At 43.5% G+C, this 27,997-nt stretch overlaps 1 protein-coding gene across 1 annotated transcript; it reads left to right on the plus strand.

Moving 5' to 3' along the window:
* The first annotated feature begins 234 nt into the window (after positions 1–234).
* Positions 235–27,809, plus strand: KPNB1 (karyopherin subunit beta 1). The gene is made up of 22 exons (XM_003131528.7): positions 235–572; positions 675–733; positions 2,886–3,068; positions 6,074–6,274; positions 7,196–7,348; positions 10,208–10,267; positions 10,909–10,998; positions 12,395–12,505; positions 13,172–13,273; positions 14,711–14,935; positions 16,049–16,240; positions 17,035–17,165; positions 18,036–18,183; positions 18,506–18,577; positions 20,702–20,846; positions 21,989–22,071; positions 22,549–22,656; positions 23,087–23,230; positions 23,344–23,449; positions 24,120–24,234; positions 25,522–25,683; positions 26,605–27,809. Coding segments are annotated over exons 1-22 (2,631 nt in total). The 5' UTR covers positions 235–532; the 3' UTR covers positions 26,606–27,809.
* Positions 27,810–27,997: the final 188 nt, after the last annotated feature.

The following is a 27,997-nucleotide window of genomic DNA, read 5'->3' on the forward strand; positions in this document are numbered from 1 at the left end:
GCCCAGCCAACCCGGGCCTTGAAACCAGCCGGCGAATGGGCGCAGGGCGGCCCTTCAATGCTAACCGCCTGGCCAATTGGGGATTCCGCGTGGCCACGGCAGTGGCCAATCGACATGGAGCGCGGTGCCGCCGCGGAGAGGTCCGGCCCGAATATCCCTCCGCCTTCCTCCCTCCCTCTCTCTCCCTCCCTGCGAGCCGCCGTTCACTTACCGCCTCCCTTCCCTTCTTTCTCCCTCCGCCACCCGAGCACCAGCCGCGCTCAAAGCTGCCCCCGGGGTCCCTCCCCCGCCGCCAGAGGAGCAGCTGCTGCCGCCGCCAGCAGCAAATTAGGAGGGAGGAAGGAAGGAAAGGAGGAAGGAAAGGGAGCTGGAGCGACTACCAAGAGGGAGCCAGTGAATGGGATTGTGGTGACCCCCGCCCCCCACCCCACCCTCCCTTCCCACCCGACCCCCAACCCCCATCCCCAGTTGGAGCCGCCGCCCGAGAGGCCGGACAGCAGTCTTAAGAGGAGTCGCCGCCACCACCTCCGCCATGGAGCTGATCACCATCCTCGAGAAGACCGTGTCTCCCGGTAGGACGCGGGGGCCGGGGGTCGGGCTGAGGTGATTGGGTGGGGGGAGGGGAAGCCCTGGCCCCTCTGACCTGTCCCTTTTCCCACTTTCCTTCCCCCCAGATCGGCTGGAACTGGAAGCGGCGCAGAAGTTCCTGGAGCGTGCGGCCGTGGAGAACCTGGTGCGTGCCACCCCGCCGTCCCCCATCCCGCCCGTCTCCCCATCCCCTGCGTGCGGGCCTTCCCGCCCTCCTGGAGGCCCAGGCCTCGGGAACCCACCCCGCCCCATCCCGTCCCCCTCCCCCTCCCCCGGTCCAACCTAACCCCTCTGTCGGGAAGCCGGTGGGTGTGTCCCGCCCCGGGCCCCGGCACCTGGCCAATGGCGCGGCGCGCCGGGGTGACTGCCGCCCAATCGCCGCGCGGCCTGAGGGCGGCGGTGCAGCAGGAGGGAGAAAGAGCGAGGGAAGGGAAGTTAGGTTGCGCGGCGCTGCGTGTTCAGCAAGGGTGGGGGTGGGGGAGCCGGGCCTAGGGGCCATGTGGAAGCTCCGAGCCCCGCTGCCCGTCCAGTTCGGACCCCGGCCTCCTCCTCCTTCCTGTCCTGTGACCCCTATGATTCTCTCCACCTACTTCCCAGAGCCCTACCCATTCCCTTCTCCCTTGGTCTGTGCTCCTGGCCAGGCCTGCACCCAAATCCCTTTTTACCCATTCCGGCAATGTTTTTCCCTTTCTTGACGGGTTATTCCTCTCCAGGGGAATTTTTTCCCCCGGCCCCGATCAATAGAGACTTCATCTGCACCCAGATAACAGGCTGAGGCTTATCCTTGAGATCGGGCCTGTTTCCAGAGGAAATCATAGAGGAAAGTTCCTCGTTTTTCATGGTTTCAAATTTAGGGGGTACAGAAAAAAAATGAGTGTTAAGTCCACTAGAGACTGGACCTCTGTATAAAATCGAGAGATGGATTGACTGAAACAGCCTATGTGCCAGTAATATTTCTCCTTGGATTCCCTCCTCCTGTTGGGGGGTGGGGAGCAAAGAGAACGGTGGATAATACGTCTCTTAAAGGTAATAGGTAATAGATCTAAATAACACTGTAACCAAATGTGTTCTTTTGTGTTATCTAGGCAAGCCAAAAAAAAAAAGTGACAAGGCGTTTTTTTATTTTCTACAAACTGCCTTTGAATTGTCTTGGATTTTTTTTTCCCCCTTACACGTTCTGGTTTTTACCATCAACCTTTTTATACTTAGCTTTCCATAGAAAAGATTTTTATCTACTAGCATAGACCCATATTTCCGTTTAATGTGTATTCCTGTTTCTGCTTTTGCTAAAGTAAGACGGCTTTCATCTTATTCCTAGCATTTTATCTTATTCCCATCATTCTTAACATTCTTTAGTGGTACCTAATTAATAAAACTTAAGAATTATCTTCCGCTGTAACTGCAGAACTTGTTAGTGGTAAGAAACTATCTGCTTTTGGTTTTTCCTGTTAGCTTTTCCATTGGAGAGAGCTTTTTGTGGGGAAGAAGAATGTGTGTTAAACATTTTAAACAAAAATAGTAGTTTTGGGGGCCTGTGCAGTACGAAAGATTGACTATTATTTTCAAGAATCCACTGTGTTTGGTGAACAACTGAGAACCAAAACGAATAGTAACCTTTAGTGTTTTAACTGTTGACTAGTAAACATAAAATTATTTTCCTTGACATTTTTATTTTCTCAGTTGCTCCCTATTTCTAAATATTTGTTAGCACATTTTCCTTGTAATTTTTTTTTCATTATTAGTCTCTTGCTGAGACACTATAAAATAGAGACAGCTAGCCTCCTAAGCCTGTGTTTTAAAGTTTTGAAGTACTTTTCTCTCTTCGATAAGATTACCTGCTTCCATGAGATCCCAAGCCCCCCTGAGTATCATTCTTTTTGGGTTAAGATGTTTTTAATCTAAAACAATTTTTTCTACTCTGTTATAACATATTTATGTAACAAAAATAATTTACGGAGTACCAAGTACTGTTCTAGATACATAGAAGAGTCTTCTGACCACCAGATTGCCAACTTGCTTTAATTCTGTGGAATTTAATGTGAAGATTTGGCACTCAGAATGATGTTAATAGGAGAACCTGTAACTCCGTGTTTAATGCTGAATCTGTGTGAGAAGGAGGATGACGTCCCTATGTACTAAGTAACATTTTTATAGGAGTCTTGAAGTAGATATTTTGACATTTTATGAGACATTATAATGTGTCCTTAAAAACTTGAGGTTTTCCCCATTGTTTCGATGCTTTCTTCCATCGGTGAAATTCCTAAGAGACAGTCTTCTTTCACGTCTTCTCATAACAGCCCACTTTCCTTGTGGAACTGTCCAGAGTGCTGGCAAATCCAGGAAACAGTCAGGTTGCCAGAGTTGCAGCTGGTCTACAAATCAAGAACTCTTTGACGTCGAAAGATCCAGATATCAAGGCACAGTATCAGCAGAGGTGGCTTGCTATTGATGCTAATGCTCGACGGGAAGTCAAGAATTATGTAAGTAACTTTCATCTCCTTTTGGTCATGCTAGAGAAGGTCAGTTCTTTTTTTCATTTACGTGGGATAGAACTGACTGTAATAGATGTCTGCAATCTAAACTTAACTTGAAGATTTGATTTGTCTTCTTTCTCGAACTGTCTTTTCCCAAGTGATTCTTCCTTAGTTAACTATAACTAGTACCTAGCTCTTGTTGAACTGCTGCTGTGGGTAATTCTCATCGTTCCGTGACTCCACAGTGTGGAATCAGAAGGGGACGTGCATGGTCTCTCTTGGGCCTTTTAAGCCTGAAGAGTTTGTGAAATAGGATTGACACTAATCATGCTTTTATCTACTTAGCAAAGTATGAGAAACGTTTAGCTTTTTGTCAAAGTGTTTAAAGAGTGAGCCGATGGTTTTTGTGTGCAGTGGTTTTGTTTTGTTGTTTTGGGTTTTTTTTGTTTTTGTTTTTGGAGGAAATTTGAATGCCCCTTGTTCTTCTGCATTATGGAGTTCTTGTGGGAGTTCCTGCTGTGGCTCAGCAGGGTAAGAACCCGATTAGTATCCATGAGGGTGCAGGAAGGTTCCATCCCTGGCCTTGCTCGGTGGGTTAAGGATCCGGCATTGCCATAAGATGCGATATAGGTCGAAGATGCCACTCGGATCTGGCGTTGCTGTTGCTCTGGCTCCAATTTGATCAGCAGCTGTAGCTCCAATTTGACCCCTAGCCTGGGGACTTCCATATGCTGCAGGTGTGGTCCTTTAAAAAAAAAAAGAGTTCTTGGGACTTTCTTGTTGAATCAGAATTCTTGCTGCACAAAGAAGGATTCAGAATATATGGACAAATGCTTTTTAAAAAAAACAAGAAAACTTTGGTTCTTCAGTGGCCTGTCTTACATGGATAGTGCACAGAGGGTAGTAAGTCAGACACCTGCTCAGTCATCAATTGGTCCTTGGTATTGGAGGGGAAACCAGTCGGGGGATTCCTGCATGTGTACTTGAGCTGGTCATGCTTCTGCACATCATATTTGCTATTTCCTGCTTCTGGGTATCAGCAGTAGGTAAATTAGTGCCCCTTACGGCGGTAACTTCTCTTTCTAATTCTGTACCTCCTTCCCTCTCCAGTCTTGCATGGAGAGACTCATGACAGAAAACTAGGTTACAAAAGCCAACTTATTTTGAATCTTATTTGAAATATGTAGAGCTATTTCTATCCACATTGGGTCTACTTATGTAATAACATTTTAATCCTCCCCTCAGTAATTTGATATAAATGAAGTTTATTCACATCAGTCACTGGAACTCTTGATGCTTATTGTGCCCATTCGATTTCTCATTTTCCTCAGATTACACAATAGTAAATGAGAGAAGGCATGATGGGAGCTGTAATTGACTTTTGGGGGATGGGGCACATCACATCAGTTTTAACGCCCAAAATTTTTATTTTGAGTAGGAATTTGTATAGGTGTTCTTGAGCTTTCGTGCACGAAAAAAATAGCAATTATCCTGGGGTTTTTTCCCCTTTCATAGCACATCTGGTAATACATTCTTACTGCTGGTGGTTATTTCTTTTTTGAAATCTAGGTCTTAGACACAATTGAGAGCCAATTTCTTATTCCTCTTATTTCTGATAATTATATCATCAGCACCACTTCTAGTTTAAAAAAAACTTTCAGTACTCGGGAGTTAAATACTTGTAGTCTCTAAATCACCTTAAGTAATATTAATTAAGGGTCTTCTAGAAGCAATTCAAAGGAGAGGAGTTCCCACTGTTGCACAGTGGGTTAAGGATCTGACTGCAGTGGCTCAGGTTTCTGTGGAGGTTCAGGTTCGCTCCTTGGCCTGGGAACTTCCACGTGTTGCAGGTACAGCCAAAAACAAAAAAGGGAGAAAAGATAAAGATAGAATGGGATTCAGTATGTGTCCCATATCCGTTAGGAGATGGTGCAATAGAGAATGAAGGCACCCTGGACTTCTCATTTAGACCTGAATTAATACTTATTCAGCCCCTTTTTGTGCAGTTCATCTCTTTCCTGCCTCTTCCCCACCTCCAGGTGTCTCTGACATACAGTGGGGTTTTTTTTGTTTGTTTTTGTTTTTTGCTTTTTTGTGCTTTTTTAAAGGGCCACACCCGAGGCACATGGAAGTTCCCAGGCGACGGGTCGAATTGGAGCTATAGCCCCTGGCCTACCCCACAGCCACACCAACACCAGATCCGAGCCATGTCGGCAGCCTGCCACAGCTCACGGCAGCACTCGATCCTTAACCCACTAAACAAGGCCAGGGATCAAACCTGTGTCCTCATGGATACTAGTCAGATTTGTTTCCTCTGAGCCATGACGGGAACTCCTGACTTAGAGTTTTTGTTAAAGTCTGGTCTAGCTTCGGTCCCCCTAAGAGAGCAAAACCTTCATTTAGAATCCATCAGAACTGTTACTGGGTAGGGCTGTTGGGAGTGAGCATGGGCAGGGATGATGATGTACCCTATAAGGGGGAAAGATGGGGAGTCCATCATTATTAGCTACAAAGCAGGATACTCAGTGACCTGACCCAGTCAGCAGAGCTGGCCTGAAAATCTGGCAGCTACTCTTTGTCCAGTGTTCATGCCAGGAACAGTTAACTGTTTGCCTTTTGAGTGATTCTTAGTGAGTTCATTGACTGAATTAGCTGATCATGGTAATGATTAACCTTGGGTCAGTTGTGGCTTCATTCTTTATCTGTACCTGTGCCTTTACTACTCTTCTGCCTTGTGTTGACCATAGAGGTGAGGTGTCTGGCTTTGGAGAATTCCATTTGGAAATAAGGGGGTGGTTGGTTTCATTTTCTAGCCTCTGGGGCAGCACAGATTGTGCTGCTGTTGGTACTGAGGCTGGCACTTTTCCTGACAGTAAGCCTATACTATGTATGCCTTTTCCTACTTGACTATAGAAAAATCAGGCTGATGTAAGAGGTGTGCCGGTAGGCAAAATGTGTTCCAGTAAGGAACAGTTGACATCTTTTGTCTTTTTGTGTGTGTCCATGCACAGGTTTTGCAGACTTTGGGCACAGAAACTTACCGGCCTAGTTCTGCCTCACAGTGTGTGGCAGGTATTGCTTGTGCAGAGATCCCAGTGAACCAGTGGCCAGAACTCATTCCTCAGCTGGTGGCCAATGTCACGAATCCCAACAGCACAGAACACATGAAAGAGTCGACATTGGAAGCTATTGGTTACATTTGCCAAGATATAGTAAGTGCTGTGTCTAACTTATCTGCTTCTGATTCCCTCTAGTTGTAACATGCGTGGTGTTAGGATTATGCTTTATCATCATGAACAAAAAAACCAAGCTATTGCAGTGTTTTAAGAGTAGAACTGCTTTATTTGTTAATTTAGACTTCTGTATTTGGACAGTTAGCCTATCCTTACATTGCTAATCATGCCCTAAAGCAGAGACTTGGGTCACAAACTCAAAATGGAAATCCCTGTTTGGAGAGGCATAAATATTTCCTCCTATCTTAGAGCATCCTTGACCTGATCCCTTTCTGAAGGTCCTCAGTGTACCATGGATGTTGTGTTACTTTTTCAGTTACTGTTTTACTGAAACATTTGCAAGCTTTTGCTATAGTTGGTTGAGCCACAACACAGAATGTTAAATGCAGCCCTCCTAGGACTGTTGCTGCTGCTGAGGTTACCACTCCATTTTGATGATAGAGATATGAATATCAGCAAAGAGGTCCACAGCACTTGACATGGACTTGGACTCCATAGATGTGCCCAGGTGTTGATCCTTGGTCCTCATGTCCTGAAACTTTACTTTAGTTGGTCCAGATGGTCTGGAGAGGGGAAAAAAAAAAACAAAAAACACCAGACTACCATCTCCATTTGCACAGACAAAAGGGGAGGGGAAGCCAGCATTACCTCATGCCCAGAGTCGTCATGCTGAGAAAGTCAGAGATGAACTTAATGAGTTTTTTTAACTTGTTTCAGTTCAATTTTGGACTGCTGGGCCCTGGGATATTTTGCAGGTGGTTTGTCCCTAAGTGGAAATGTGTGGGAAAAGATCAGAGAAAGTCTCATGATACTCTCTGGAGTAGATTTTACAGTTAAAAGGACTGCTGATTAGTCATGAGCTCAATTATTATATTCACTGCACTTCTTTGCTTGTTTCAGGATCCAGAGCAGCTACAGGATAAATCCAATGAGATTCTGACTGCCATAATCCAGGGGATGAGGAAAGAAGAGCCTAGTAATAATGTGAAGCTCGCGGCTACTAATGCACTCCTGAACTCACTGGAGTTCACCAAAGCAAATTTTGACAAAGAGGTAAGTGTCTTTTGAATAAGAGGTGTAGGTTCAGAGGATGAAGCACGCGAGTTAAATGAAAGTTTTCTTTTGTTTAAGTTTATGATTTAGAAACTGCCGTATTATTTAGAAGCGTTTGTTTCCCTGTTGTGTGAAACATGGCCATGGAGTAGGTGTTTGCCATTTTTCATCAGGCATTTGGGAATAATGTGATCTAAAATGTTTCTAGGCTTAGGTTTTCCCTTTTGCAGTCCAAAGTGAGAGTATGCTTTGGGGTTTTTTTTTTTAATTATGGATTCATACGCTCTTAGAAAGGTGCTTTGGAAAATTAATGTGTAAACAAGTTTATTTTACCTGAAGGTATTTCCCCACCTTAACTTTTAGTTGTGGTAAAATGTATAATAACATAAAGTTTACCATTTTTTTAAGTGTACAGTTCAGTATGTGCACATTGTTTCGCAGCCAATTTCTAGAACTTTTTCATCTTGCAAAATTGAAACTATGTTATTAACCTTTCATTTCCCCTTCCCAATCCCTGGCAACCACCTTTCTACTTTCCATTTCTTTGAGTTTGTTTATTCTAGACAATTTATATTAGCAGAATTTCAAAGTGTTTGATTTATTTGTCTCTTTGTGACTGACTGATTTTACTTAGCATAATATCTTGGGTTCATGCATGTTAAAGCATGTATCATCAGAATTTCCTTTTTATTTTATTTTATTTGTCTTTTTGCCATTTCTTGGGCCGCTCCCTTGGCATATGGAGGTTCCCAGGCTAGGGGTCCAAGCGGAGCTGTAGCCACCAGCCTACGCCAGAGCCACAGCAACGCGGGATCCGAGCCGCGTCTGCAACCTACACCACAGCTCATGGCAACACCAGATCCTTCACCCACTGAGCAAGACCAGGGAGTGAACCCACAACCTAATGGTTCCTAGTTGGATTCGTTAACCGCTGAGCCACAACAGGAACTCCCAGAATTTCCTTTCTAAGGCTGAATAATATTCCGCTGCATTCATTTGTCAATGGGCATTTGGGCGACTTTCTTCCATCTTCTGGCTGTTGCATAATAATGCTGCTATGTATATGGGTGTACAAATACATCTTTGAGAAGTTCTTTTCAGTTCTTTCGGATATATATCCAGAAATGAAATTGCTGGATGATATGATCTGAAAGTATTTTTGCATGTTTGTTGATATTACTTGGGCTTTTTGCTGTTTCTTGGCCTTAGAGTGGACATGGTAGAGAAGTCAAAGAAACCACAGCAAATGTAATTCTAATTCCTTAGAAAGCAGGATTTTTCCTTTTAAATTTCAGAAGACTTAGGATGGTAGCAAATAGTCTTCACATTTGATCTGGGTTTGTTTGTTTGTTTGTTTGTTTTTGTCTTTTTTGTCTTTTTGCTATTTCTTGGGCCGTTCCTGCGGCATATGGAGGTTCCCAGGCTAGGGATCTAATCGGAGCTGTAGCCGCCGGCCTGCGCCAGAGCCACAGAAACGCAGGATCCGAGCCGAGTCTGCGACCTACACCACAGCTCATGGCAACGCCGGATCGTTAACCCACTGAGCAAGGGCAGGGATTGAACCCGCAACCTCATGGTTCCTAGTTGGATTCATTAACCACTGCGCCACGACGGGAACTCCTGGGTTTGTTTTGTTTTAACCATCTTTCTTTAAACCTCGTGGCCTATATTTTCCTATCCACTTCCTCCCTAAAGTCTTGTTAGTGAAGGTCACTTGAGGGATTAAAAGATTAGGGACCTCCTTACAGGGCAGGTCATATAGTAGACAGGGAGGGAAACCTTTTTCTTCTCTTTCTTCTTTTTTAAGGCCGCGCCCAAGACATAGGGAGGTTCCCAGGCTAGGGGTCCAGTCGGAGCTGTAGCTGCTGGCCTGTGCCACAACCACAGTAGCATGTGATCTGAGCCATGTCTGACCGACACCACCACTCACAGCAACGCCAGATCCTTACCCACTGAGCGAAGCCAGGGATCAAACCCAAGTCCTCATGGATGCTAATCAGGTTCATTAACCACTGAGCCAAGACGGAAACTCTGGGAAACCTTTTTTCCTTTCTTTCTTTCTTTTTTTTTTTTTTGACCTTTCTAGAGCTGCACTCTCGGCACATGGAGGTTCTCAGGCTAGGGGTCTAATCTGAGCTGTAGCCGCCGGCCTACGCCACAGCCACAGCAATGTGGGGTCCAAGCTACGTCTGTGACCTACACCACGGCTCACGGTAGCACTGGATCCTTAAGCCACTGATTGAGGCTAGGGATCGAACCCCCAAACTCATGGTTTCTAGTCAGATTCGTTAACCACCGAGCCATGACGGGAACTCTGTGAAACCTTTTTTTTTTTAATTAATGTATAGTTGATTTATAGTTTTGTGCCAGTTTCTGCCGTACAGCAAATTGACCCAGTCATACATACATATACATTCCTTTTCTTGTATTATCTTACATCATGTTCTATCCCAAGACTGGATATAGTTCCCTATGTTATACACCAGGACCTCGAACTTTCCGTGTGGCTCACAACAGTATGCAGTAGGACCTCATTACTTACCCATTCTAGATGTGATAGTTTATGTCTATTAACCCCGAACTCCCGGTCCATCCCACTTCCTCCCCCCTCCCCCTTGGCAACCACAAGTGTATTCTCTATGTCTGTGAGTCTGTTTCTGTTTTGTAGATAGGTTCCTCTGTAGGGCAAACTCTATATAGCCTTCATAATGCCAATACTGTATCCAGGAAAACCTGTTTGATTGGTCCAGGGCTGTGTGGGTCCCTAAGGGAGTAAGAGGTCTTCCTTGGAGGGACAGTCCAGTCCCTCTTTTAATGGTTTATACTCTTTTAATTCTTTTATTTTTATTCTTCCTGCAGTCTGAAAGGCACTTTATTATGCAGGTGGTCTGTGAAGCCACACAGTGTCCAGATACAAGGGTAAGGTCATATGTGAAATCATATGAAAAATCTGTTTTGTCTTTTATCTTTCCTAGGAAATGCTAACTCTATCTAGAAAGTGGTTTGAAATGTTGGAATCGGGGGACTTTAGAAATAAGCTTTGACTAAGACTGTTATTAGTAAGAATTGTTTTTCAATGTATTGGAGAAAAGGGGGAAATAGGAAATAGTCCTTCTAATGTTAACATGCTGAAAGTCGCCATCCTCTTAAGAAAGGTTTAAGGGAGAAATGGCTTTTGATCAGCCTTGCTGCTTAATTGTTGTAGGTTGTTCAAGTGACTGTTTCTATTGTAGCCCTTGAAGCAGCTTTGCTATTGTGGTAACTTGAACTTTGACCTTTGAAGCAGGTGGAAGTAACTTCCAGCCTGATGGTGTTAGTTTAGTCCTGCCAGGGGTTCCACAGGCAACTCTGAAGTAGGAAAGAAGGAAAGGAAAAAGTAAAGAGGGACAGTGAAAAAAATGAAGAAGGAGATTGTCTTGGGGGATGATAATAATATTATCCAAACACACTCTGATTGACCCTATAGGTGATTTACCTGTTTGAGTGAAGTAGTTACTTAGCCTTGTAAGATTGGGTTGTTATTAATCTGAATAGTAAACTGTTTAATCTGTTTGTAAAAGGTACGAGTGGCTGCCTTACAGAATCTGGTGAAGATAATGTCCTTGTATTATCAGTACATGGAAACATATATGGGTCCTGCTCTTTTCGCAGTAAGTATTTCTCTTTTTTTAAGTAATTTTCTTACTGTTATAGTTGATTACAATGTTTTGTCTGCAGTAGGTGTTTCTTTATGTACTTGAACATGTAGCTAATTGCAGAAGCCGTTTTTTTTGTTTGTTTGTTTGGTTGGTTTTTTGTTTTTTTGTGTTTTTTTTTTTTTTTTTTTTTTTTGCTTTTTTTAGGGCCAAACCTACAGCATGTCGAAGTTCCCAAGAGGGGTTGAATTGGCACTGTAGCTGCCAGGCTTTGCCACAACCACAGCAATGCCAGATCCAAGCTGGGTCTGTGACCTACACCACAGCTCATGGCAACGCTGGATCCTTAACCCACTGAGCAAGGCCAGGGATTGAACCCGCATTCTTGTGGATACTAGTTGGGTTTGTAACTGCTAAGCCACAATGAGAACTCCAAAAGCCCATTATTCTTAGTTGCTGTTTTGTCAAATTCTGTGATTTTTTTTATTTAGTATTGTGAAATAAAGGAAATTCCTTGACTCTGAGTATTAGATTTAAGTTCATCAGCAATGTGCCAAGAAAACTTATGCCACCTTTGTACAGATTAAAAAGAAGAAGATTGGAGTTCTCGTCGTGGCTCAGTGGTTAACAAATCCGACTAGGAACCATGAGGTTGCGGGTTCGATCCCTGGCCTTGCTCAGTGGGTTGAGGATCCAGCGTTACCATGAGCTATGGTGTAGGTCAAAGACAGGCTCGGATCCTGCATTGTTGTGGCTCTGGCGTAGGCCGGTGGCTACAGCTCCGATTGGACCCCTAGCCTGGGAACCTCCATATGCCAAAGAAGCGGCCCTAGAAATGGCAAAAAGACAAAAACAAAACAAAACAAAAAACAAAAAACAAAAAAAAGAAGAAAAATGTATGTAGGAGTTGCTGTATGTCTTGGCAAGAAATATCTGTGGTGACTCAGGTTCGATCCCTGGCCCTGGAACATCCACATGCCATAGGTCCAGCCAAAAAAAATTTGTTGCTTTCTTTTTTTTTTTTTTTTTTTTTAAGCTTTTTAGGGCTGAATGTGCAGCATATGGAAGTTCCCTGGCTAGGTGTCCAATTGGAGCTGTAGCTGCTGACCACAGCCACAGCAGTGCAAGATCCAGGCCATGTCTGTGACCTATGCCACAGCTCACAGCAGTGTGCGCTGGTTACTTAACCCACAGAGTGAGGCCAGGGGTCTTACTGGCATCCATGACATGGATACTAGTCGGGTTGGTTACTGCTGAGTCACAGCGGAACTCCTGCTTCCTGTTCTTTTCTTTTCGGACCTAGCTTTCATAAATCTACATTTTTGAAACTTGAATGTGTGTGGTTAGAAGAGGGGCCGAACTTGAACTGGCACTTATTTGGGACCTGGGGTGTTGTGTTTTCTCTCTTAAGATCACAATTGAAGCAATGAAAAGTGACATCGATGAAGTGGCCCTACAAGGGATAGAGTTCTGGTCCAATGTCTGTGATGAGGAAATGGATTTGGCCATTGAAGCTTCGGAGGTGAGCCTAGGAGAGTCCGTGTAGTGAGAACTGTTATTCTGACTGGGCTTAGAAGATATCTCCATTTGTAGGGATTTTGATTTTTCTGCAAGACAAGGCCCCCTCCATTTTTACCAGTCAGTCAGGATTTGTTGTAAATATTAGTACTGTGAACACAAGGGGGCAGCAGGCAGTCACAGTTTAATGAGGTGACATGTTGCTTTAATTGTTTGCTTTCGGGAGTCCTAGTGATGGCAAGCATTTGATGTATAATTGATAGTTTGCTAACTGGTGAAAAAAACTAAGATTAAGGAGAAAGGGGTTTGTTCTGCATTTGCGGTTTTGAATTCAAGCTTTGTTTCCAACCTTGACTGTCTTTATGTCCCTCAAAAAAAAAAGTCTTAATTTTGGTGTTCTTATGTAACAAACTTAGTACATCGCTTCATCCAAAGGTCTCACTTAGTGAAAAAAGAGCGAAATTCTTAAGGTTGCCTTGGTCCTTTAAGGTATATTATACATATAGCCTAAAAGAATCTCATTAAAGTAGCCAAGAAATGAGTGCCTCCAAAGATCACAGCGCATGTTACTGTTTGCTTCTATACAGACCTGTGGGCCGCTTTCACTGTATGCCTTGAGTATCACAGCTTGTTTGCTGCCTTCCAGAATTTGCTTTATGTTTTTCCTCAGGCAGCAGAACAAGGACGACCCCCTGAGCACACCAGCAAGTTTTATGCCAAGGGAGCACTGCAGTACCTGGTTCCAATCCTCACACAGACACTAACTAAACAGGTGAGTTTCCTTCCAGATCTAGCAGGTAAGCTATGAAATCTTAAGGGTTGGTTTGCTTTGGAGCACATGCCATGAAGGAGCTCAGCAACTCTTGAACTAGTAGATGTTCTGTTATAGATGACTCAGGAAGAGTTGAGCTGAGCTGTAAGATCATCTATGCTCTGAGTAGTTTGCAACAAAAAAAAGTAATATGACCTCATGAAAATGTGGGTTTTTTGGTTTGTTTGTTTGTTTGTTTTAGGGCCACACCCTTGGCACATGAAGTTCCCAGGCTAGGGGTCCAGTCTGAGCTGCAGCTGCCAGCCTACACCTCAGCTCATGGCAACACCAGATTTTTAATCTACTGAGTGGAGCCAAGGTTCAAACTGTGTCCTCATGGATACTAGGTTCCTTACCACTAGTGAGCCATACCAGGAACTTCAAGGTGTGAGTTTAATGAGTCAATATAGAAATTATTTTATAAGAAGTGTATCTTGGGCACCATTGTTCCCTTTTGACTTTACACATCACAGGTTTTCTTGATGTGGTGTTTGGAAAGATTCTTTCTGTCACCTCATTTCTTCTGGTGCATGTGAAATATTACCAAAGGGCTGGCAGCTCTCTGAGGAAACACTGCTGTAACTTTGAGCACTGCAAAATTTCTTTGTACACAGGAATGTAATTTGCTTCTAGGGAAGTACATGACTTTTAATATAGCAATCTCAAAAGATAAATAGAGATAGATTTACTTTGAAATAGACTGAGTGCTCCCTTAAATTTTCATCTCATCTTTCAGTTCTACAGTTGCTAGTTTGTATCTTTTGACATTAGTATTTTTGCTTTTTTATATTTTTGTAATGCTTGTCTCATTTGGGAACAAATCATTCCTTAGGTATATAATTTTCTGAAACTGCATGGGCAGCCTGCCTTAAATTACTCTGAGGTGTAATAAGAATAGAAAAAGAAAGGTAGACCTTGAATTCTAGTCTGAATGGGATCAGATCTCCCTTGCCCTTGTTTAACTTCGTATTGAAATGTAATAATGATGAGCACACTGGAAGCTCCCCCCACCTTGTGTTCTTCCTGGTCATTAACTCCTCCTTCACCTTTAACTCCAAATTAATTTTGACCGATTGTGACTTTTCTGTAACTAGAATCATAAAGCATGTACTCTTTTGTTCTGCTTTTTTGACTGTTTGCGATTCATCCCTATCTCATGTAGTTGGAGTTTGTTCATCTCATTGTGTAGTACTAAGAAGGATCTTCCCTCTGTGTGCATCATGTTTAACAAAGGCTGTACTGTGATGAATCTTTGTGGAAGAGATTCGAGATATGAAGGTTTCACATTTTATTTACATCCCCTAAGCTTAAATGGAAGTATTTGGGAGTAGTCAGAGGACTTTTTGAGTTCAGGTGGTTCTGTGGAAAAACCTAACTAGTGCTGCATCCTTTTACCAGGACGAAAACGATGATGACGATGACTGGAACCCCTGCAAAGCCGCAGGGGTGTGCCTCATGCTCCTGGCCACCTGCTGTGAGGATGACATTGTCCCTCACGTCCTCCCGTTCATCAAAGAACACATCAAGAACCCTGATTGGCGGTACCGGGATGCAGCAGTGATGGCTTTCGGCTCTATCTTGGAAGGACCAGAGCCCAATCAGCTCAAACCACTAGTTATACAGGTGAGGCTGAGGGAGCAGGGGTGGAAATCGGGATATTTACTCTTTATTGAGACTTTTTCACTTGAAGATTTGCCTTCATTTTAATAACAAAGCTGGAGTTCCCGTTGTGGCGCAGTGGTTAATCCAACTAGGAACCATGAGGTTGCAGGGTCGAGGCCTTGCTCAGTGGGTTAAGGATCCAGCGTTGCTGTTGCCGTGAGCTGTGGTGTAGGTTGCAGACTTGGCTCAGATCCCATGTTGCTGTGGCTGTGGTGTAGGCCAGTGGCTATAGCTCCAATTCGACTCCTAGCCTGGGAACCTCTGTATGCCATGGGAGTGGCCCAAGAAATGGCAGAAAGACAAAAAAAATAATAATAATAAAAATAAAAGCTATAAATGGTCATCCACAAAGGTTACTTCTAGATAACTATTTTCTGTCAATGAAGCGTAAAATATATTTCGTAACTTTTTTTAAATTACAAAAATCATATGACTTGAAAAATGCCAAAAACAAAAAGTTACCTTTAATCCCAATTGTCAAGTTAACTCTTGGTTTTTAATCCTTGAAGGTTTTTTTCCTTTGGGCATGTATGTGCAACAGAGAAGAGATCTTAACTGTACGAAGTCTTACAACTTGTTTGTTTTTCACCAAATGCTATGTCATGAGCATTTTCCCATAGTTTTTAATAATGTGATTATTCTGTCTTCAGGACAGAATGACATTTATGTGTAATGAAAAACCGTATGAAAATGTTATAATTATTAGGCCATTATAAGTGACACAAGAGTGCCTCAGTGAAGTTTAGCTCGTGTAGAGATAACCTTTCAGGAGCAGCCACGTGCCCTCACAGTTGCATCCTGGGATCTCTGCCTCAGTAATTGAGTAACGATTGCTGATGGTATTCATATCAAACTCTTAATAAAATTCTGTACTGGGATTTGGTAAAGAGAGGGGGACTTTTTCATGTTAACAGTTACTTTTATTAAGTTCAATATTTGATAAGCATGTGTTATAACAAAACCATCCTGATGCTTGGAATTAAAACCCAACCGTCAGTATTTCCTCTTTTGAGGAGTCAGTCAACCTGAACTTGAAGCATTGTGTTGCTTTGCTATTAACTGTTGTATTTTCAGGCTATGCCCACCTTAATAGAATTAATGAAAGACCCCAGTGTAGTTGTTCGAGATACAACTGCATGGACTGTGGGCAGAATCTGTGAACTGCTCCCTGAAGCTGCCATCAATGATGTCTACTTGACGCCCCTGCTGCAGTGTCTGATTGAGGGCCTCAGTGCAGAACCCAGAGTGGCTTCAAATGTGTGCTGGGTGAGAGCTTTTCTTCCTACTGAAATAAGGAGCTTGGCTGAGCCATTGGCAAGGAAGTAGGAGGTGTGGGAGAGAAATGGGTCTGCCTAACTCTAGTGAGGCTTTTTCTAAATAGCAAGTCCTTTCTAATTTTTTCAATTAAAATTTGGGGTAGATGTGAGCCGCATGACCCAGTGGGAGCTATTGACTCATGGTGACTGATTCCCCGACCATTTAGAACAGTCATGCCAACCCAGTGGGAAAATTATCTGGACTTGGTTTTTTTCCCCTTCAGTTGCTTGGGGATAAGAAATTTTGATTGAGGTAGAGAGTTGCTGGCTACAAAAAATACCATTGCTGAGAAGGGGGCAAGAGGGAAGGTAGGCGGCCCAAGTGCTGAGTCAGTATAGGCTGAAGGTAGTTCATTAGGGACCTTTGGGGGTGTGGGGGAGGAAGTTGAGATGAGGAAGGGGTCGGGGGTGTAGAAAGCTTTCTGTGAATGGCAAGAGAAGTGACAGGCACTTGTGGTAGGTGAAAATACTCTGTTCTTCAGAGAGATGTGGGCAGATTATTGAGCAGAGGAAATGAAGTATGTATAAACACACACACAGGTTTATTTAATTTTGGAGATACCTGTAGATGTTAAGTTGTCTTGAGATGACCTTAACAGGAAGAGTTAAAGATTCACTGCCATTGGTTTATTCTTAGATCGGTTGGAAGGGAGCACTGCCCAAGGTGTCTTAAGGGAAAATGAGGTAATCCTGGAGTGCAGTTCTTTTCAAGACTAATTAACATTAACTCTGTCTGGGTTTAAGGCTTTCTCCAGCCTGGCTGAAGCTGCTTATGAAGCTGCAGATGTAGCTGATGATCAGGAAGAACCAGCTACATATTGCTTATCTTCTTCTTTTGAACTCATAGTGCAGAAACTCTTGGAGACCACAGACAGGTAACTGATACTACACAGAAATGAGTGGTATCTTTGTATCCAACTCCTTTTGTCCTCTGGGGGGGCTGTCTAACTTAATCATAGAACATTGCAACAGGAGAAATTGAGTCAATTAAAGCCATGCTCAAAAGAAACCATGAGGAAGAAGGCTGGGTATAAATTCTTCCATGCTCAACTAGTTCATTTCTACTTCGCTATTCAAGATTTTATATAAAGGCATTTCTCACAGATGAATGAAGAAAATTCGTTTTTTCACAGCTATTCATGCAGCCTCTTCAATTGCCCACATGCATTCTTCAGCTTTTTTTGGTGGTGGTGACGGGGGTGGGGTGGGGGGTGTCTTTTTTAGGGCCGCACCATGGCATATGGAGGTTCCCAGGCTAGGGGTCAAATCGGAGCCACAGCCACAGCAGCACTAGATCCAAGCCGCACCTGCTACCTACACCATAGCTCACAGCAACGCCAGATCCTTAATCCACTGAGTGAGGCCAGGGGTTGAAGCCGCATCCTCATGGATGCTAGTCGAATTCGTTACTGCTGAGCCACTACTGGAACGCCTCTTCAGCATTTTTAAAAAACGCCCCCCATCATTTTAGCCCCTTCCAAAAGGGCCATTCTAAAGTTTAATGGAGTCTGGAAACATAAAGAACATAGTCATTGACAGGTTGAAAACTTGGTTCCTGGCTGTATTTATTGTGTTAGCCAAACTCAGAACAGGTCTGCAACCATATCAGTTTCTGAGTTATTCTCAGTGAGACCATGTCTACATTATAACAACTTCTCTGTCCTTTCTCAGTGAAGGCTTTAAGGGTTTTTTTGTTTTGTCTTGTTTTTTTTGTTTTTTTTTTTTTTGCTGTGTGTCCCTTACAGACCGGATGGACACCAAAACAACCTGAGGAGTTCTGCATATGAATCTCTAATGGAAATTGTGAAAAACAGTGCCAAGGATTGTTACCCTGCAGTTCAAAAGACAACTCTGGTCATTATGGAACGACTACAGCAGGTGCTCCAGATGGAGGTGAGCCTGCAGGCTTCCTAGTTCCTGGTAGGAAGGGTGCAGTACTTAATAGATAGCTTTATTTTTAAGGCTATTCTCGTCTTTTAATGTCTAAGTGTATATGTTCTCAGAAGGAGAGAAGATAAGACTTACACAAAATATGTTGCAACTTTAAACTGTATTGCTTGATACAGTTTATTATACATGTGATATTTCCTTTCCTACATCAGCACCAGTAACGATTATTTAATGGTCCTGTCAAACCGAATAAAAATGTAAGCTTTGAGGGAGCTTAGAGCCCTTTGAGAAGGTGTTTATTTAACACATGATCTTTCTGTTGTAGTCACATATCCAGAGCACATCGGATAGGATTCAGTTCAACGACCTTCAGTCTTTACTCTGCGCAACTCTTCAGGTATGATGGTGCCTTATCACGTACAGCTCCAGGGAAGAGAATCGCATCTCGGGATGACAGGTTTATGTACAGAGAACTCTGAAGATGGTGGCCTGCATGATGATCAGAAGCTTTTCTCAAAAGACTTTAGTCTGATTGATTAGGAGAGTAATTTCACATTTTCCTTTCTTGTCTGTCCATAAAAGTGCGGTTTGTCTTTTGCACAATGGAGAGAAGGAAATTACTCCATTGTGATGGTTCTCCCAGTTGTGCAGCAGCTATTCTGTTTTGGCAGCTTTGGCTTTTCGGTTTTCATTGGCTTGTCCAAGTGTAGCCCAGTCAGATCTGGTTCCCAGCTGTGGTTCGCTCAGCTAAAAATATAGTGTTGTATTTTTATCATCATCTTTTGAAACCATTGCTGTTGGAAACTTTATTATAATTATTTATAGTACTTGGTATTCACAGTAGACTTTTTCTGAGGAGAAACTAGGAAGATTAAACTAATGTTACTTATGACTAGAGTCATGGTGTGGCTGAGGAGCTATTCCGATTTTCCCCCAAGAACAGAAAAACCTTGCCTAGCACTTAGGTAGGTACTGGATTTTAGGATTGAGTGATGCTGACTAGATCATCTTATCCCTTTCTCTTTTTTTAGCTCCAAACTTAATTCTTAAAAACATGACTGTTAAAAGAAGTCTTTCCTTATTCATCAGACAAAGTAAAGGAATGATCCAGTAACATGAGTTGAAATAAATGGTCTCAGAAGGGAGATTTGTTATATTGGCTTCAGTTTATCAAGACTGTGTCTTCTGGAGTTCCCATCGTGGCTCAGCAGTTAGCAAACCCGACTACGAAACGTGAGGACACGGGTTCAATCCCTGGCCTCACTCAGTGGGTTAAGGATCCGGTGTTGCCATGAGCTGTGGTGTAGGTCACAGACAAGCGGCTCGGATCTGTGGCTATGGCCTAGGCTGGTGGCTACAGTTCCAAATGGACCCCTAGCCTGGGAACCTCTATATGCCACTGGTGTGGCCCTAAAAGACCAGGAAAAAAAAAAAAAAAAAAAATACTGTCTCTTTTCTTTTTCTTTTTTTTTGGCTGTGCCCAAGTTCTCATACCATGGATGGAACCCAAGCCTCAGAAGTGACAATGCCAGATCCCTTAACTGCTAGGCCATCAGGAAACTCCCTATCAAGATCGCCTCTTGGCTGTCATCTGTAAATGGGTTAGGCTATATATAGGAAGGGTTGCTGTGCTGTTTAGTTTTATGAGCAAGAACACTAATATGATAGGTCCTCCCCCTCCCTGCCATTGGCTTCACCTGTGGCATGCAGAAATTCCTGGGCCAAGGACTGAACCTGCGCCATAGCAGTGACCTGAGCCACTGCAGTAACAGTGCCAGATACTTAACCTGCTGAACCACAAAGGAACTCCATATGTCTTTCTTTAAAGCTGAAGTAGTTTAGGAGTTCCCTTTGTGGTACGGTGGAAAGAATCCAATTAGGAACCATGAGGTTGCAGGTTCGGTCCCTGGCCTTGCCCAGTGGGTTAAAGATCCGACGTTGCTATGAGCTGTGGTATAGCTCGCAGATGTGGCTCCAATCTGTCATGGCTGTGGTGTAGGCCGGCAGCTGTAGCTCCAATTAGACCCCTAGCCTGGGAGCCTCCATATGCCACGGATATGGCCCTAAAAAGCAAAAAAAAAGGCTGAAATAGTTTAACTGCCGTTCTAATATGACTAGAATATGGAGGCTACTACCAGGTTTGTCAGATGTAAATGAGTTCCAGAGAGGATGACTTTCTGCGCCATGGAAGATCATCTGGTGTTTGTTCTGAATTGGGAAATAGGTGAAATATTTAAATGTATGTTTTGTCGCAAATGATTTGCACTGTCAAAAGGAGTTCCCTAGTGGCTTAGTGGGTTAAGGATCTAGCATTATCACTGCTGTGGCAAGGGTTTAACCCCTGGCCTGGTCTGCATACCGTGGGCATGGCCAGAAAGAGAAAAAACATATTAGTATAAAAATACCTTCTCACCCCCACACACATAGGCCAAAAGCACCCCACAGTATTCTAGGGGCTTGATTGATTTTTTGATTGGAGGGTTTGAAATCAACAGATTCTGAACTCTCATTCATTTTACAGAATGTTCTCCGGAAAGTGCAACATCAAGACGCTTTGCAGATCTCAGATGTGGTCATGGCCTCCCTGTTAAGGATGTTCCAGAGCACAGCTGGGTCTGGGGGCGTGCAAGAGGATGCCCTAATGGCAGTTAGCACACTGGTGGAAGGTCAGTGAGCCAGATCGGGATGTCTTTTGAAAGAAAGAGGATGGCCATAAAGAATTTTGACTGCAGAATGCTTAGTCCTATCTTCTTATTTATTGGGGTATTGAGTCAGTTCAGAGTTGGGTTAAATGGAAGTGTAAGTTTGTGTATAAATTTCCTTGCCACTCTCCTTGAAGTGAATGGGGAAGAGATTGGCAACCCTTTGATGGGGGAACATCTATCTCTTGTTCTTCAGGTTCCTTTTCCCCCTGAAGTCTGCTTGCTTTGTTGAGGTTTGGCTCCTGTAAAGGATGGAGGAAGCAATGGTTTCTATTTTCTTTCCTGGCACTTGGTACCTTCTGGTGTGGGTTGTAATGCTTTGGATTCAGGTTGACACATCATGGTACCTGATATGAAATGGAATGAAACATTGAGTGAGTTCTAGGAATTAATTGATTTTCTGCTTGTTACATGTTTATGCACAATTGCTGTGGGGAAGCCATATCTGACGTAAGACTCCTTGAAAGGCCAATTGAAAACGTATTAAAGAGCACTTCAGACGCTTGGAATGGTTCTTCAGTGGTGGCCTATCAGGTGCCTTAGGAGGACCAGACCCATTTCTGGCATAAAGAGCTTTTGTCCCACTGGTCTGGCAACACGTGATCACCCCTGGCAGGGCACAGAAGTTGACTTTGGTTCCTAGAGTGGCTGATTTGGATATGAAGCCCAGACAGCTTTTCTTGACTGGCTTGTTAAGTGAGTCCTTGATAGAATTGCCTTAGAGACCCTGTTTTAAAGCTGGCTTTCAGAGAGGACATGTTGTAATCAGATGAAGAGGTGGATGAGAGGCAGTAACTCAGCCAATTCAGAATTAACCTTGACATTCCTTGAGAACCATACATACCACTTGGTAGTTTCTGTCAGTAAGGTCCTATTCCGGAGATGTGACGTTATCTCCAGGGGGCAAGAGTTAGGCCCTTCTGCAGTTAATCATTTGGCTTGCCCGAGGCAGCCTGTGACGTCATCACTCCTTGTGATAGAGTCAGTAACTAACTCACACTCTACCCAGCCTGTTGGCCGGAGTGCATACATTTTGGGAGAAGTAAGGTGGTATTTTTGCTCACTTCCATGACATCCGGTGGTGCTAATAGTTTGTTTCTTTGCAGTGTTGGGTGGTGAATTCTTGAAGTACATGGAGGCCTTTAAACCCTTCCTGGGCATTGGATTGAAAAATTATGCTGAGTACCAGGTAGGCTGTGCTTTCAAATAATACATTTATATCTCATTTGTACCTAGTAGTCATTGTAGTACGAAAGTCAGAATCCCATGTGATTCCTGGTCATGATTCCCTATGTGATAGCCCAAGGGTTGAATGACTCTTTTCCCGAGTATGTCTGAGCTAGACGTAGTTAGTGAGAACAGGATATCAGATGCACCAGAGTAGCATCCTAAGAAGGGGTTTTTGTTTTGTTTTCAGTAAACAACTCGCTTCTGCCACCACCATCCCTGGTGGATAGGAATGTCCTTTCTTAATGATATTTTAGATGGTCCTGGCTTTCTTCCGGCCATGTTGGTTGTTAAAAATGAACTAATCGCAGAGAAGAAGGGTCTTTTCTTTTTGACTCTAGGTTCAGGTGATAAGGGACCAACAGCTAGGTAAAAATCAGGCCTTAGCCCTGCAGGCAGCCTTTTCTGTTGGAGAGATCATTTTCTTGATTCTTTGCAGGTCTGTTTGGCGGCTGTGGGCTTAGTGGGAGACTTATGCCGCGCCCTGCAATCCAACATCTTACCTTTCTGTGATGAGGTGATGCAACTCCTACTAGAGAACTTGGGGGTGAGTGTCTATACGCACAACCTAGTTTACCAGTATTGGAAGAAATCATTGGTCGGAAAGGTGGTCATGTATGTGTGACAGGGAGCTATGTATATATATATATATATATATGTATGTTCCAGAATGTTGGCTGTGGGCTTTTGAAGGGAACTGTTCATTTTCACAAGATGATTCCACCTCAGTTTGTAAAGTTAATTAAAGGAATGCATGGAACTTGGTGGCGGGGGTGGGGGGGGACAGCAAGTAAAGCACAAAGGAAAATAAATACCTAATCCCTCTATGTAGAGATAACCACTACTAATTTTTGTGTATGTTCTTAAGGTGTATATACCCAGCATATTAGTAGTTGCTTATTATTTAAAACACTTTTCTATCCTTTGGACAGAGCTAACTTTGACTTTTTTTAAACTGCTTTTCCCCCCCTTGTCAGAATGAAAACGTCCACAGGTCTGTGAAGCCACAGATTCTGTCAGTATTTGGTGATATTGCCCTTGCTATTGGTGGGGAATTTAAAAAATACCTAGAAGTCGTATTGAATACTCTTCAGCAGGCCTCCCAAGCGCAGGTGGACAAGGTAAGCTTAACACTATCTTTAAGTCCAGCCCTGACTAGAGGAGCAGCCCTTTTGGCAAACGTACAACTAAAGGCAATCGATGTGATAGGAATTCTGTTCTTTTTCTCTTACAGTCAGACTATGACATGGTGGATTATCTGAATGAGCTAAGGGAAGGCTGCTTGGAAGCCTATACTGGAATCGTCCAGGGCTTAAAGGGAGACCAGGAGAACGTACACCGTTGAGTATACAACCCAGTTGACTTGGTCCAGTGTGCCCTTAGCTAGATGAGCCGTGTGTGTCACTGTGTAGCTTACTTGCAAACTAGCACTTACTGCTTAAAACAAGGCAAGAAGGAGGAACAGTTCCCTAATGAAGGGAGGAGCTTTGGGGGATGGGGGGTAAACACTTTATTATTTCTGCTTCCTGCTTCCTCAGCTACCTTGTCTCACATTTCTTGAGCATTCAAGGTTGATGGTGCTGGTTGTGCCCGTACCAACCCTAAGTGGGGAGTTACTGACGCGTGTGCCACCATGCCCACCTTCTTGCCCCCCCCCAGGCACGTCTGAGTTGAAGGATTGGGAGTCAGGTTTCCTCTACCACCTGATGGTTCTGCTCCTGATTGGGAAAAAAATATTGGTACTTCACCCCTTTGATATTACAGGCTTAGAGCAAAGGTTCCATTTGTTCCTTCTATAGTACATCTGTTTGTGAGAAGAGGAATATCGGCCTCTTCTGTTACCTTGAAGAAGGACTTCTTGATCTGAGGAAGAATAATTTGGTGTAATCAGAAGCAACTAGTTCAGCCTAAAACCTGCCTGATGGAGGCAGAGTATTTAGAAATTATGAAACAGGGTGGAGTCTTGCCAAATGTGGCACAACTTCATCACACCTTCTCTTTCTTTTATAGCGGATGTGATGCTGGTACAACCTAGAGTAGAATTTATTCTGTCTTTCATTGACCACATTGCTGGAGATGAGGATCATACAGATGGAGTAATAGCTTGTGCTGCCGGACTCATAGGGTAGGTCATACTCTGCTTCCAATAGCTGAATAGAACTCCTCATGCAAAATGAGAAGACATGTAGTAAAGAATTTTGAGTGGCCTGGATGGTAATTGCCCACTTTATTGGCATAGAGGAGATTTCTTTCTTTAGTAGAACCCATGCTGTCGCGGGGTGTGTGTGTGTTTGTTTGTTTGACCACACCTGCAGCATGTGGAAGTTCCTGAGCGGCAGTTGTAACCTGTGGCACAGCTGCAGCAGCGCCAAATCCTTAACCTGCTGCGCCACGCTGGAACTTCCATGATGTCCTGTTTTGAGTTCTCAGATGATTATTCCTTCTAGACTTTAGCTCTAATCTCATTCCAGGCCCCCCACATTTCTAATTTCTCCCCACCAAACTATGAAATTAGCTCTCAGAGAGAGGCAGCATCTGATCTGTGTCCATCCCATGTTCTGGTGTTGATCAACAACTTGCCTCTGTGTAGCCTCCTCTACTGAGGGTTTCTGAGGCATCGTTGGAAGAACATTGGTTTTGAGGAGCTCAAAGATCTGGATTTTTTTTTTTTTTTTTTTTTTGGCTTTTTGCCTTTTCTAGGGCCACTCCTGCAGCATATGGAGGTTCCCAGGCTAGGGGTCTAATCAAAGCTGTAGCCGCCGGCCTACACCACAGCCACAGCAACGCAGGATCCGAGCCACGTCTGCAACCTACACCACGGCTCATGACAACACCGGATCCTTAACCCACTGAGCAAGGCCAGGGATTGAACCTGCAACCTCATGGTTCCTAGTCGGATTCGTTGACCACTGAGCCACGACGGGAACTCCAAGATCTGAATTCTAGTTCTGATTTTACCGTAAATTAGCTGTGGCACCTTGGCTAAGTCATTCTACTTATTAGACTTCATTTTTGTTCCTCCATTGAGGACAAGTGTTAGACTCATTTATCTTTAAAATTTCTTACAGCTTTAAAAAGTTGAATACTCAAAATCCTAGAGCTGGCTTAGAACTGGTTTGGAAGGTTCGAAACATGATCTTAGGGGAGTTCCCACTGCGGCACAGTGGGTTAATGATCCAGCTTGTCCCTGGCATTGCTGGTTCGATCCGTAGCCTGGAGTAGCAGATTAAGGATCTGCTCTTGCTGCAGCTGTGGTGTAGGGCACAGATGAGGCTTGGAATCAATCCCTGGCTCAGGACTTCCATATGCTGCAGGTGCAGCCAGAAAGGGGGGCGGGGGACCAAAAAATACAATCTTCATGATCTTGGTATAGGGCCGGGAGCTCACTTTCAGGTGTGTTTATCTTGTCCAGGGACTTGTGTACAGCATTTGGGAAGGATGTACTGAAATTAGTAGAAGCTAGGCCAATGATCCATGAACTGTTAACTGAAGGACGGAGATCGAAGACTAACAAAGCAAAAACCCTTGCTACCTGGGCAACAAAAGAACTGAGGAAACTGAAGAACCAAGCTTGGTAAGAGCTTGTCCCTTTCTTCCACTTTCTTGGGCAGGCAGGTGGGTGGTGCATTTTTTCAGACAATTCTGACAAGGGCCTTTTTTTTTTTTTTTTCTTCTTCGGTGTTTTGTTTTGTACTCTTCCCTATGTTAAGTGCCTCTGAGCCAGGCCTTTGTTCATCAGCCTTGTACTAGTGGAAGGTCAGGCAGCCAGTCTTTGAGCCAAATATTTGGTTCCTTGTGGTGGTGAAGAACAGAACTTAAGTAATTAGAATTCACTGAAATCCCCAAATAATTTTGGACCCTTAATGAAGTAACTGATAGGGGTATTTTCCCATAATTTTCTTTCTACCCTCTATTTCCATCCTCATGTTCTTTCTTTACTGCAGTGCTTTTATTAATTTTTTTTCTTTTTTGGCCACCCAAGCATATGGAGTTCCTGGGCCAGGGATCAGATTTGTGATGTATACCACAACTGGGGCAACACCAGATCCTGAAACCCATCGTGCCAGGCCAGGGATAGAATTAGGTCCCAGTGCTCCATAGATGCCACAGATCCAGTTGTGCCACAACAGGAACTCCCACTGCAGTGCTTTTAGACATTGCTTTTCTGTACGGAAGATACCCAAGGTCAGAGTTGTTTGACCTCTGCTTTGAAATGTAGTTTTGTTTTCCTCTCATACTCAATTATCTTATACCATAGATCTCAGTAAAATTGGCTGTTTTGGGTTTTATCTTTTTAGTTTGCCTCCCACCCTCTCTGGGTACTAATGAAAGTAGGTGGATGGCACATAGAAAAAGAAGAAAAATAATCAGTCCTTGGAAAGTTGACAAATGATGTTCAAGCCTGTGAGCGCTTAATTCTAGGAGTCAGAGAAATGTTTGGCTCTACTGGCTATACGGAATCTCAAAGACTGACCTTTTTTCCATCTGTTTTTAGATCTGTTACCAATGGGATGATAACCTGAGACCCCCACTGGAAATCTCCAATCTTTTGAAAAACCCGGAAGTGAGGAGTGTGCACGGATGCTGAATGTTTGGGAATGAGAGGATGAGTGAGTGAGGCTTGAAAACACACCACATTGAAAATCCTGCCACAGCAGCAGCTGCAGCCGCCAACAGCAGCGCTGTTAGTGAGCTAAGTAAGCACTGACTTCGTAGAAAAACCATAACGTCGGCCATCTTGGAAAAGAGAAAACGGTGGATTTACTTGCTTAAAAAAAAAAAAAGAAAGCTCTCTCTTCCCAGGAGAGGCCAGAACTAGCTTTTCTGTCTCTTGGCCAGTGCCGAGTGGATTGACTAGTTTGGGAGAGGAGGAGGGACTGGGTTCAGCTGTGGTGCTTTGTTGTAAAAGGCAGCTTGGCCTTTGCTACTGATGAGAAAGATGGGAGCCTGGGTCTCAAGCCCACCTTTGGTGTACCTTTGCCACACGGTACTGGTACTGTATGCGTGCCAGCTAAAAGGAGGGTGAGGGATTCTTTCCAGCCTGAGAATGAGTGTGTGTGAGTGAGGCGGTATCCACATTCTCAACTTCAAGTCATTGCAGTTTCTTTTTCCCAGAAAAAAAGGGGTTAGACGTTGCATTTCATAAAACTAACTGAAGTTCTGTCTACTGATGCAGCACAAGAGATGTAAGGAAAAAAAAGGAAAGACGCTCTTTAGGTTTTGTTTTGGGTTTTTTCTTTTCTTTTCTTCCCCCCCCCACTTCTAGGGAAAACACTGACGAATGGTCAGAGCTCCCATCCTGATCTTTTTATCAAGGCGCCTTTCCTAATAATATGGTTCAACTGTGAATGTAGAAGTGGGGGGAGGGGGGAGAAAAAAAACTCTGGAGTTAGAGGATATAGAAAAACATAAAAATACAATTGTTACAAATAAAGAATGCAAACTTCAAAAAAAACAAAAAACAAAAGAAAGCCACAACCCAAACAAACCAAAATTTAAATGCTCAGAATTGGCAGCACAAAAGAAAAGTTCTCTCTTGACATGTATGGTGGCAGTCTGAACGCCCCCAGAAAATTGTGCCAAAGAGTTTAGGAAACATACAATAAAAGTAAACAGCAAACTTCAGGTAACTATTTTGGATTGCAAACAAGGATAAATTTAATGTTTAAACAATCTGATAAAATAACCGTTTGGAAACTGCTTGGCCTTCTGTTCTCTTTTATTTGATTACTATAAATGCGGTATTGGTCTCTTGCTGCACTTCAAAACCAACTGATCAAAACAAAATATATATGTGTGTGTATGTATACGTATATATACACACACGTATATGGTAGAACTCTTGTGATGAAAATGGCACTTGAAAAAGGTTATATTTTTCCACTGAA

The sequence above is a fragment of the Sus scrofa genome, chromosome 12, assembly GCF_054392235.1.
Source record: "Sus scrofa isolate SSC_HxYL_T2T_F1_AM1 chromosome 12, Sscrofa_HxYL_maternal_Yorkshire_Landrace_v2.0, whole genome shotgun sequence".
In the NCBI taxonomy this organism is placed as follows: Eukaryota; Metazoa; Chordata; class Mammalia; order Artiodactyla; family Suidae; genus Sus; species Sus scrofa.

Bases quoted from the DNA above. Each gene is read 5' to 3' on its own strand.
- KPNB1 (XM_003131528.7), top strand. From the start codon at position 533: ATGGAGCTGATCACCATCCTCGAGAAGACCGTGTCTCCCG. The intron at 7,349-10,207 runs GTAAGTGTCTTT...TTCTTCCTGCAG, and splicing joins AAGCAAATTTTGACAAAGAG to TCTGAAAGGCACTTTATTAT. The intron at 18,184-18,505 runs GTGAGCCTGCAG...TTTCTGTTGTAG, and splicing joins AGCAGGTGCTCCAGATGGAG to TCACATATCCAGAGCACATC.